Source organism: Dermacentor andersoni, chromosome 1, assembly GCF_023375885.2.
Source record: "Dermacentor andersoni chromosome 1, qqDerAnde1_hic_scaffold, whole genome shotgun sequence".
Taxonomy (NCBI): domain Eukaryota; kingdom Metazoa; phylum Arthropoda; class Arachnida; order Ixodida; family Ixodidae; genus Dermacentor; species Dermacentor andersoni.
The window spans coordinates 73,543,148-73,555,623 of NC_092814.1; the positions used below are offsets into that span (position 1 = coordinate 73,543,148).

At 47.8% G+C, this 12,476-nt stretch overlaps 1 protein-coding gene and 1 long non-coding RNA gene across 4 annotated transcripts in view; one reads left to right on the forward strand and one right to left on the reverse strand.

Annotated features, from left to right (window-relative positions):
• Positions 1-12,476, forward strand: part of LOC129380504 (uncharacterized) — a 234,072-nt gene that overhangs the window by 54,479 nt on the left and 167,117 nt on the right. The gene's annotated exons all lie outside the window — the stretch shown is intronic.
• Obsc (Obscurin) overlaps positions 3,485-12,476 on the reverse strand; it is a 173,533-nt gene continuing 164,541 nt past the window's right edge. The window contains exons 89-94 of the mRNA XM_072286096.1: positions 11,129-11,411; positions 9,535-9,721; positions 5,675-5,750; positions 5,434-5,583; positions 4,438-4,629; positions 3,485-3,824 (exon numbers count right to left, since the gene is read on the reverse strand). Coding sequence (XP_072142197.1) covers positions 3,785-3,824; positions 4,438-4,629; positions 5,434-5,583; positions 5,675-5,750; positions 9,535-9,721; positions 11,129-11,411 — 928 coding nt within the window. The 3' untranslated portion in view covers positions 3,485-3,784. The remainder of the gene's footprint in view (positions 3,825-4,437; positions 4,630-5,433; positions 5,584-5,674; positions 5,751-9,534; positions 9,722-11,128; positions 11,412-12,476) is intronic.

Consider the following 12,476-nt stretch of genomic DNA (forward strand, 5'->3'; position numbering starts at 1 on the left):
CTTCTCAGCATTCATCGCCCCAGGACCCGATGGTACCATAAACGCTGCGCTCTGTCCTTCAGGCCTAGAAGCATGACGTGTTCTGTCTTTATACAACCCCGCGTCGATTTCAAGTAGTGAGCCTGGAAGCGTAACTATATCTTAACGTTGCTGAAGTCAGGGTAATGGCCATATGAGCTTTCTTCCCTACAGATCGATTAACTTAACCAACTGAGTGGGCAAGGTAATTGAGTGAACGGTAATGGCAAGACTGGAACGGCTTTTTGAAAAAAGTGTCAGCTGTCGGAATTTACGAATGGATTCAGTAGATAGCGTGTATCTGTTATTGGTCTTGTAGACTTAGTCTCTACTGTCGAGTTGGAACAAAAACCCTTGTGAAACTTTCCGTATGCCGCTCCATCAGTTCTATATGATTTCCGTATAATTCTTATTTTTTTTTACATTATGGGGTTTTACGTGCTAAAACCACTTTCTGATTATGAAGCACGCCGTAGTGGAGGACTCCGGAAATTTCGACCACCTGGGGTTCTTTAACGTGCACCTAAATCTAAGCACACGGGTGTTTTCGCATTTCGCCCCCATCGGAATGCGACCGCCGTGGCCGGGATTCAATCCCACGACCTCGTGCTCAGCAGCCCAACACCATAGCCACTGAGCAACCATAGCGGGTCGTATAATTTTTATGAGAACCTGCATGGATTCCATATAAATTTTGTACAATTTCCATAACAATTCTACGGAAAAAATTGAGTTATTTCATTGCGTACGGAACGTTTCAGTAGGAAACTCCTCCTATTGGAGGGCGAAATTTTCACAGACTAGTATTAAAGGCACCCACGATAACGTCCAACGCAATGCGATCCTAGGTGCACTGGAAGATTTGGACGTCGATGGCTGCCTGTATGCATCGATCGTGAAATAATGAAACATGCGGCAGAACATTGTGGAATACTAACGGCAACACCAGCGAACACCAAATTGTTCGCAATGTTCCACAAGGAGGCGTGCCCATTCCTTTACTGCTCAACACTGCGCTGGACGGCGTTGCGCCAGAGCTCCCAGGCACACTGAGGATAAGCACATATGCGAAAGATGACGCGTTCGGAGTCGGTCGGCCCCAAATGTGTTCACATTGAGAACGAGCAGTAGTCATATACGTCCAAATATTTTCACCACTAGAGCTTGCGGCTTTGTGACGAAAAATATGCTTTATGTTCACGCGAACATCCATGGCACGATATTCAATCACTGTCAACGGAGCCTCAAAAAAAATTATGAGGTTTTACGTGCCAAAACCACCTTCTGATTATGAGGCACACCGTAGTGACCACAAATTCGTTCACATTGAGAACGAGCAGTAGTCATTACGCCCAAATATTTTCACCCCTAGAGCTTGCGGCTTTGTGACGAAAAATGTGCTTCATGTTCACGCGAGAACTCGTGGCACGATATTCAATCACCGTCAACGGAGCCTCAAAAAAAATTATGGGGTTTTACGTGCCAAAACCACTTTCTGATTGTGAGGCACGCCGTAGTGGAGCACTCCGGAAATTTAGACCACCTGAGGATCTTTAACGTGCACCTAAATCTAGCGCACGGGCGTTTTCGCATTTCGCCACCATCGAAATGCGGCCGCCGTGGCCGGGACTCGATCTCGCGACCTCGTGCTCAGCGGCCCAACACCATAGCCACTGAGCAACCACGGTGGGTCAACGGAGCCTCAATGGTATCTGGCACACGTCGTCAAAGAGACCTTAGCGTCGTCGACCGCGGATTACCTTTGCCAAGACCTGTCGCGCTGAAGACCATAGTGAATGAATTTATACAGGTTCTCCGCGTCGCCGCAAGCACAAGACGGCTCCTTTAAAAATCCTGTCTGCTGGAGCTTCACCAGGTGCCTTATGCAGATTAGGTACGTTATGGCAATCTGGTGCTCACAAGCATGTCCCATTCCTGTTTACCTACACCAGAAAGCCTTCGAGCAACTGCGTCTGCCGCGCAGCACAACAACCGGCACGACAGCTGGATCACGTGCAGATCGCATTGAAACTTGTGTCATGTAAATCTCTTCGCGTTTACATACGAATGTTTATCCGACATGCTCATCATTCCTTGCTGTCGCTTCCTAACGACTACACTAAGTGCAGTTTCTCGACAGCTGTGTTACGTCAAGATCGTTTTTTTTTTCGTTTCCCGGGCTGAGTAATCTCACTGTGCGCATCTTTACTAAGGCTAAGTCACATCATCTGCCGCGGCAACTGTCGTCATCCCGTAAATAGTTACTACATGGCGCTTAAAGTTGGACCACAGGCCTACGTCAACTGCTGCTGACATAGTTGGTATCCGTGCGACACTTTTCTTGGCGACGAACTGTTTTGTGTGGATGGAACTTTGCAATTGTGAGGCTGCGTTACAAATTATCGCACGCACACTCAGACGAGGTCTTTATTGCCCCTTGGCCATCGTCAGTGCAAAACTTATAGGCATCGAGCCACAAAGGAACTTGAGCGTTGATGTTCGGCCTTGTTGGTAGACGGCATACTTACCAAGAAGGCTTGTGTGTGTCCGCTTGATTGTCCTCTTTTGTCAATGCGCTTAAACGATCCTAAGTACGCCACAAGGCGCCACAAAATTAGATTTTATTGGCTAGCTGGACATTGTGGTCTGAAAGGCAATTAGTGGGCGGACATCGAAGTGTGGGCTGCCTTAGATGATGACACAGTAGTCTGTATTGCTTATTCCTGACCGGATAGAAACTCCTTGCTACATACGGGATACGGAAGTTAACATTTGATAGCTGGACCCAACTAGACCGTAACCACCTTTCTCCAAGAAGAGAAGAGAGACACGAAAAGGGAAAGGTAACCGGGCACATCTTTGATGTGCCCGGTTAGCTGCCCTACAATTGGGGAGGGGAAAGGGGAAGAATAGAAAAGTTCGATGCTGAACGCTGAAATATTTCGTATACGCCACGGAAACGATGCTGCGACATAAGTTTGTTGCTTAGGGCTTAACTTGGTCTGATCTTAAACCGGCGCTATGCACGTCTCATTGGCCGTGAGAGCAGACCAGATAGCGACCAATACCATGCATGAAAAACGCTAGAAGATATATAATTTTGTGTTTGCGCATCATACTCGTTAGAACGATGGAGTTCAGCCTCTTATCTGGCAAACCTCAACGCCGGAGGACTCTCGGATGACCTTATTTTGGGCCCTTGGCCCCACCCGACATGTACACACCATGGCACAAATTTTTTACTACATGTGACTCGACTCAAGGCTTCGGGAATGCTGCTGTGTTGACCACCAACGTCCTCGCACCACTATTGTTATCAGCATGCTCCATCCTTCTTTCGCTCCCCTTTGCCCTGCTTCAGCGCAGAATAGCAGGTTATGACGCACAAGCTCGCGGCCGAGCTCTCTGTCTTTATCTAAACAAATTTTCTCTCTCTTTCGTGTCCTTCGTGTAGCGCCCAACTCTGTACACATATAAATATCTTTATTCTCAACAGTCCAAAAACTCAACAAAACTGACGAGTATGAGAAGGATGGCTGGTTTCAATTGTCGCCACTTTTCTAGCTGCGCTTGAACAAATATTTGCAACTGAGCGCAGTGTCAGCATGGTACACCCGACAAACGACGTCGTCCACATGGTCGGCCGCACGCGCTTAGCCGGACCACATGTGTATGTGTAATGATAAAATCAACATGTAACAGCCATTTGAATATTTTAAACAAACAGGTCTCTCCACTCTTGCTTTCGAATCCGCTTCATGTTCATTCAAGCGTCTCCACTTGATTCCGTGCTGGATAAAAAGCATCTGGAAATAAAACATTAGTATAAATGGAGGCTGCGAAAACCTCATGACTTGGTAAAAATTGAGACACAACAGCCATATGCAATGACACCATGCCTCTTTCTGTCTGCTGCCTCTTTCTCTGACGCCAACATACTTTTCTTTTAATTAACGCCTTTTAAGCTAGACTACATAAAGCGACGGATATGCTCGACCAATCAAAATGACCAAGAAAGTAATAAAAAAAATCTTTTCGCTCCTTAGACAAGTAAGCTCATCCACACGACTAAATGACAGTGTTTAGAGTTCATTGCAGACATTGATGAGTCGATGGCTTATTACTGTCCACAGAACCAACCTTACTTATAAGCCAACCTTCCCTCTAAGCAGTGGGAAGGTAGGCTCAGGGTTTTTTACCGTTCCTAAGCGTTGCAATTTGTCAGCTTTTTTTCGCAGGTTTTTGATATCGTTACAAAATTTGTGTAGGCCAACATTCGCCCGCGGGACAATTACAAAGACTGCATCTGCGCCTCGCGTATAGGCTTTTCCGACAGTATAGTTATTGTGGGACAGCTATGTTTGGGAGTTGGCACATAAGAGGCATTTGTACTGCGGATTCAAGCGGCATTCTTCATACCTTGAAAGCTGCAGACCGATCAGCTTCGAAAGCCTTTCGGCATTGTTGGCGTTCTTCTTTTTCATGTGGAAATTAGCAGCGAACTCTTGCAGCTTGTGCGACAAGAAGACTGAATTCTCGCGCTTTCGAAGCATGAATTCACTTGGAAGTATCCACTTGTTCTCAAGACATTCCGAAATGGCAGGTCGTTTTCTGAGAAATAAAAAAAAAGAACATAGGTATCAGGGCCCGAATTCACAAAAAGCTCTTACAATAGAATTTTTCGTAAGAGGAAATGCCAGCCAGTCCTGTTGTTGGGCATCTTATTAGCAAAGGCAGCCGGCCAACGGCAAAACTACTTACGAAGCAAATGTTATGGGAAATTGACCTCCGGATTTTAGAGGGTATGCAGACAACATGCCACTATCGTCACACAGCTTCAATATTATTCTTTCGTCAACGGGTTACTTCGCAGTGGCTAAATATGAGAGGTATGCATCGTTCTAGCGCAATATACCAAATGACTGATAGGCAAAAAGGCACAAACAAACATGAACGAATAGATGACCATTTGATGCTTCTTAAGATATTTCAAAGCAATAAGTCTTTAACGTACGTACTCTGAACTTGATGCGACTTTAACAGAAATTTCCAATATCCTCTTTTATGCTGTTCATAGCTTTTCAGCCATTGGAAAAATCGAGTTAAGGATAACATATATTAGACTGAAAGCAGCCAATTGGCTAAGTTGTCCTGGTGCTACATAGTTTTGCCATGTTTCGATGCATTCCGATGGTCGGCAACCACAGGCACAGTTGTGGAAACACTTCCAGGATCACTTTTACAGTTCAAATGTAAGCAAGGTTGAGATCTTGTAAACAATAAATTAATATTATGTTGGAACAGTTCCAGCTATCGGCTTTCTGTCACGGGTGTAAGAACAAAGCTTTGATGGCCATGTTCGAAGTTGGGTACGATCTTACAAGAATCGCAAACGAAATTCTAAAGATGGCTTACTCAGGTGTCCTCTTGAAGAGCTGCATTAGGAACCTCGTGGCCTCTGTCGATGCTTCTTTGTACAACTTGTCGAAGTGGTACCGCACATACAGAATGTTGGTCTTCGTGTCCTCTTCGCTTGTTCCAAGGAATGGAGAGTAGCCACTAAGTCTGCACGAAATTTCGAGAGGCACCGTTTGCGAAAGCTGTGGGCAAACCGAGGTGCTGCTGCAGGCCTAAGTGTCTACGTTCGCGTACTCACAATATGTACGTCAGGACGCCGACTCCCCAAACATCCGTGGCGTGGCAGACCTCGTTTCCTTTAAGCACCTCCGGGGCTGAAAAAACAAGGAGAGGAAGAAGAGCAGTTGAGTCTCTCAGTGCTGCATGTTAGTTGTTGCACTATATGTTGAAATGATAGCCTAGTTTATGTTAACGTCTTAAGTAAGCCTAGTGCAGCTGTACAAAATGTCTGTAACTTTATAAACAATAAACGCAGATACATTTCAAGTCGCATGCCCATATTTGCCATGCACTTTAGAACGTATGCCATTCGAAACATTACAAGCTACTTTTCTCAGGTCTCGAAGAAGAACTTTAGATGTCAGAGTGGGATCATGGCCTGCATTTGTAACGCCTTGCTTACGTATAAGGGCCCGTCCACACTAGCGACAGACACACTGCAATGGCATGCGGACCTCCGCCGCTGTTTGAGCGTTGGCAGCACAAGACGAGGCCAAAGTAGATGACAGTTTCGCCAGTGCGACAGTCACATGATACCTTCAGCCCAAACCACAAGGAGCAAATTTCTAACGCATTTTCGGCGTGGGCGTTCGACAGCTTCTTGTGGCGTCGACACGAATGCGACATCGGGACACACCCGCTGGGCGCAGAAGTCTGCGCATGCTATGGAGCTTTCATTCCACGAAGGAAGGCTCCCTAGCCGATGATGATGATGATGATGATGATGATGTCTAATGACATCGCCTTTGAAGCGGGGAGGGGCGACAAATTGTAACCTAGACTGCTTGAACTAATCATGTTTTACTACATCTATGACAGTCTTTTATTTCAAGCAAGCTAGGTGACTACTTTTTGTTAACTAAGCCTGTAACGACCCCGGCTCCATCTCTTCACTGCTCTTTAAAAGCGAAACGTTTCTTTGCGAACCTCGTCGGGTTTACTGACTGTGAGTGCTACAACCTGACTTTTCCTCTTGCCGAATAGGCCAACCAGTAACAGAGCCGCACGCGCGCCGCGGGTTTCCTTGCAGCGACACCAGATGGCGCTCGCCTACGCGCTTCCGCGGAGGCGTGCGCGGAGCGCTTTATTTTTCGAAGCGAGGCCAGGATGCCCTAGAACGTGCACATATAAAACGAGATACAACAAGGAAGAAGAAGCGCGTGCTTGCTGCGGTAAAGCTAGGGAAACGACGGATCATGCTTTATTAGATTGTGAAGATATCTGCCCAGCGGTCGATTTAGACACCAGTGGCCTCCTTGAAGCCCTTGGGTTCTACAAGAGCAGGGGAAAAATAAACATGTCCGGAACAGAGATTTGTAAGAGGCGATTGGAAGACTGCTGGAAGAAAAATAGGGAAACGACAAACAACGGAGGCGTGCATAAACAAAGTTCCCAATAGGGCTTTAGAAAGTTTGGTGATGGGAATTATTCGTGGAGTTTTTCTCTTTTCTTCTTTTTTTGAACATAGGTAGGACAAATGGTAATATAATAGCAAGAGCTTGGTGGGGCAACCCCCCCCCTCCCCCTTTCCAAGGGGACGCTTATAGCATCCATGCATCCGCGGCAGCGGCGGCGCCGGCCGTGCGGGGAAAGGGGAGAAAGAACCAGAAAGCGCGTTGCGAACCCGCGGCTCGAGGGTAATGAGGAAGCAAACGCTTCTTTCGGACAGAATGGATTCGAATTGCACTACGTACGTATGCGCATGCTGCACCTGAAACCATGATGCGTTCAAGGCATCCGTTGTACTCGCTAGTGGTCCGCAACTCCGCTTAACCAAAGGCTTGGTATAATTTGTGTGCGCCTACCCTCGTGTGTGTGTGCGTGTGTGCGAAATTTGTGGACGTCCACGCCAGACGCCAGAGCCGAAGTCGGAAGTGGCTCACAAAGCAAAATGCTAGCAAATGGACAGAGCATGGGGCCCTATAACGTAAAACTATTCCAATATGCTTTTATTCCAATTTCCTGACGTCAAATTTGCGTAACCGTCGACGCAAGCATCGGGCGGTCACCAGCAGGGTTGTCTGAACAGACCAGTTAACCGCTCTCCTCGCTTTTAGGAGGTCACGTTTGTTTGCTTTAAAAACGAATAACATTGCCTACAGTGAGCAGCTTGTCTTATTTAATTGGCTGACAAGAGGCGAGGAGCACGCTCAAGGGGAGAGGGATTAGATAGGGCCGAGCCAGTGCACTGAAAATCGATAACCGGATGAAGAGGGTGGTGCCGGCGTCTGCGATTGGTTAGCTTTCCCTTACTTGGGTTGAGGTGGCTGGTCGAAAATTGCGGCGGCACGCAACGGAAGGTTAAGAATGCCGCTAAAAAGGATCCTCAGCAAAGAAAAATTGGCTGAGCGAGGTCGTAAACGTGCCGAAAGTCCTTGAAAGCGTTACACGACCACGCAACACGGTTTATTGTACGCAAATAAACCCATACTCTCCTGCAGGTGCGAGTAGCCAGTGCCTGTGCGATCGCCGGCAGCCATTTTTTATTCCTTTCGGAACGGGGTAGCCTGAAGCTATTCAGAAAAAAATTCAGCTTTGTTCGGCATACTAATGTATCTTTAACGCGTACACGTCACTTTGACGTAGTGAGGTTTCGCTGTTTTGTGACGTCGCGTGACAGGCCGGTGCAGCCCGAAAACACTTGACCAACAGCCGAGGGTTAATGGCTAAAAGGCGTCGAATCAGAAATAACATTTTTTTTGTTTGGTCCAAAGATACATAATCAGTGCGTATGCGTTATATCAGATGGGGAGCTATCGCAGTTTTGGTGACCTCGCGTGATAGACAGGCGAAGTGGGGGTGGTACAAAAAGTTTTTGACCAATCACGGACGGCAGATTGCAGAATTTGAATACAAAAGTTTGGAATAGCTTTACGTTATAGCGCCCATGGTCTCCGAGACGAGGCAACGCGCATGTTATGGCGCGCATGATCTTGTAGGCTCTGTACAGATCAAGACCAAAGAAGTCTACGAAATTGAAAAGCACGAAGATTTTAATTGACAACGAGTGCTTTCTTGCGCTATAGGTACTTGAAAGCCGCACACTGAATTTAAATAAATTTAAATTGACAGGGTCTTATTATGCTGGCGCCACATCGAAATATGCCGAAGCAGAATGTATCTGTAGTTTAGAGAATCCAATAAAGTTCGTCGTGCGTCCGTGCCTAAATGCGTCAGAGCTGTGTTCCTAGAAAAATACAACGAGGTTTCCCGCGATTTCTTTTATTGTGCGGCCAGCGCTTTATCGTAAACTGCTTGATCTGTCATCATGTAAGTCTTTTTTTTACATGTATGCATGTTGCCTGTCTGTCAGGGAACCCACTGAAGCCTGGCGACCGCCACAGACTACACTGCTTTTGCTGATTTCTGACATCGCTTTGCGGCTGCCTGAAAAGTATGTCAGGGATCCATCCTCTCTGCGGCCGGGAAATCTTACTGCCCGTCAGGAAAACCGCAATCGTCAGGCGGCACGTGCAAGAGAGTGCGGTTAGTTCGACCGGCGTTTAAACGTGCGCCACTTATAACGTGGTGATTGGCGTGATGTCATCGCAGTGGTCGCCTCTCGTGGGTGACGCGTAGGTGAGAGAAGTTTTGCGAATACGGGCCCAATCCTCTTCTTATCGGGTAATGCCGGTCATAAAAGGCAGTTTGTCGCTCATTTCACCGAATTGTCGCTAAAACATTAAGCTATATATTCGCGGACAGACAAACCATGCACCACGACGGTTGTCTCATACGGGAGTTCTCAATGTTTTGTGTGGAGGTTCAGTGTTTTCCGTTAAAAGAGGTGTTTTGTCCTTCTTGCTTTTCACTTCATGCTTTTCGACCAAGCGCATCTCTTGCCTTGATTTTCTAGATTTCGACGACAATAATACTGACCGAGGTACTCTAGGCAGGCGCTGGTGTCCAGGGGAAGGATTTTTCCAGTTCTTGGCACGAAGTTCGCCGAACCAAAGTCTACCAGCTTTATATTGCAACTGTGAGCATCAGTCAGCACCACGTTGTCAGGCTGCAGTTCGATGTAGCAGATGCTGCGAAAGTGGAGGTATTCCAAGCCGTCTAAAACCTATGAAGAGAAGAAGAGCATTACTATTTTGCTAATTGGCTGAGACATACAGCACTGCATTTGAATATCTCGAAATCCCTCAGTGGTCATACACATATATTCAAGGAAACACACTGGTAACGGTTCCTCAGTTGATAGCTTATTGGTATTATCAGTTTTTTTTTTACCCGCCGTGGTTGCTCAGTGGCTATGGTGTTGGGCTGCTGAGCACGAGGTCGCGGGATCGAATCCCGGCCACGGCGGCCGCATTTCGATGGGGGCGAAATGCGAAAACACCCGTGTACTTAGATTTAGGTGCACGTTAAAGAACCCCAGGTGGTCAAAATTTCCGGAGTCCTCCACTACGGCGTGCCTCATAATCAGAAAGTGGTTTTGGCACGTAAAACCCCATAATTTAATTTTTTTATCAGTTTTAGCACGCGCTGTTGATTGGCTAAGACATGAAGCGGACAGCGTACCAATCACTTCGTTAACGTGTCCTACGGCTTATTACGTGTCATAAAAATGAAAGTACCCCGGAAGGTACTTTCAGCCTCTGAAACGTAGCTCCGCAGAGTGTGAGGACACAAAGAAAATGTACTACGTATAGCGTAAGTCGATAGCGCTAGTCATACAGCATAAGTCGAGCTTGTCTAGACTAAATTTCTCAGGCGACAAAACATTGGTTGAAAAAAGAATGAAGACGTGGGCTTAAGTTCCGGGGTGGAGGGGGAGGGGGTGCTAGGTGGTACAGTTAGAAAGGGATGCGGAGGTTGCTGTATACAAGTGTGTTTATTATGCAGTAAGTTAATTTCTTTGTCGTTTCATTTGAGAATTTTGGCTCGTTTTCTCACTCTACTCACTGGGACCAAAGGAGATTCTCAGTTGGGTGTGCTTCAACCTGCGCATATGCATAGCTATACTTTTGTAACCACCGTAGTGATTTAGTGTGCTCACTTTAATTGCCCAATACAGTTAGTACAAGGGAACTAATATGCATGTTTGGCACCACCTGCGAATGACTTAGTGGGATAACTTCGCCTTTTTCTGTGTATCATTCTAGATGACTACGTTCCAAAACAGTGTTGCTGTAAGCCTCCCTTTCTTGTGCGAGTTCGGGCTACAAAGTGAGACGGAACGAAGCCATCGGGAAACCGGGACCACGCCTCAAAAAGCGGCACCTGCTCTTGCTAAACTATCGAGTACACCTTGCCACTTTCGCCTTGACGTACACGTCGTAAGGTCGCGGTCATTGCACCAAGCGCAGCGACAAATCCGTTGTACTGCGCAGTGCTGCCAATAAAGCATAGTCTAATGATCGTCCTATTATTATTACTTATTAATACGCCTGCGCAACGTGATGAAGCCTATTAATCATCGGTGATTTTCATTCTTGTCACCGGTGGGCTGCACAGAATACGTACGTACCTGCTTGATGATGTGGGCCACCATGTCCTCATTGTAAGTGTGGCGCATTGATAGGAAGGTGAGCACGTCCATGCCACACAACTTTTCCAAGCCGAGAACGACCACCTCGTCGTGGACGCTGGCCGTCTTGAGGCAGATGACCCGTTCGTGTCGAAGGCTTTTCAGGACCTCATACTCTCGATGCGCTGACGTTTCGGGTTCCGTGTTAGTCAGGACGACTTTCAGAGCGAGGCTGCCGCTCAGCTTCTTCGACGTGCCGCTGACAACAGCACCGAACCTTCCGCTACAAGCGAAGAGACGTGTGTAATCAGAACAGTTGGTTGCTGAAAGGTAAAAAGCACACACACACACACACACACACACACACACACACACACACACACACACACACACACACACACACACACACACACACACACACACACACACACACGCACACGCACACGCGCACACACACACACGCACACGCACACGCGCACACGCGCACACGCACGCACACGCACGCACCCGCACACGCACCCGCACACGCACACGCACGCACACGCACGCACACGCACGCACCCGCACACGCACCCGCACACGCACACGCACGCACACGCACCCGCACACGCACACACACCCGCACACGCACACGCACACGCACACGCACCCGCACACGCACACGCACACGCACCCGCACACGCACACACACACACACGCACACGCACACGCGCACACACACGCGCACACGCACACGCGCACGCACGCACGCACGCACGCACGCGCGCACGCACACGGATGTGTATGCCGTAAACGAATGTGAGTCTTTAGAGGTCACGCCCCTCTTCTTTACATTTCTTTTGGTTGTCAAGAATACGTACGCGAGGACCTGCGCCTGGCACTTGCCATAAGCTCAAGTGAAGCAGGAATGAATGGTAGAAAATTATGTCGCTTGAAGGTAGCCTTTGGTTGCCTTACCCGCCGTGGTTGCTCAGTGGCTATGGTGTTAGGCTGCTGAGCACGAGGTCGCGGGATCGAATCCCGGCCACGGCGGCCGCATTTCGATGGGGGCGAAATGCGAAAACACCCGTGTACTTAGATTTAGGTGCACGTTAAAGAACCCCAGGTGGTCGAAATTTCCGGAGTCCCCCACTATGGCGTGCCTCATAATCAGAAAGTGGTTTTGGCGCGTAAAACCCCATAATGTTTCTTTAGTTGCCTTCCGTCCCATCGTCGACAAATGAATGTGTACGTGCTTGGATGTTGGCCCCACACCTTTTTGCTAGCTCGTTTAAGTCTGACACTTCTGCGCGTATGCGCCTGATCTTCATACATTCGCGACTGTGACGAAATGGAACCTATGCAGCGT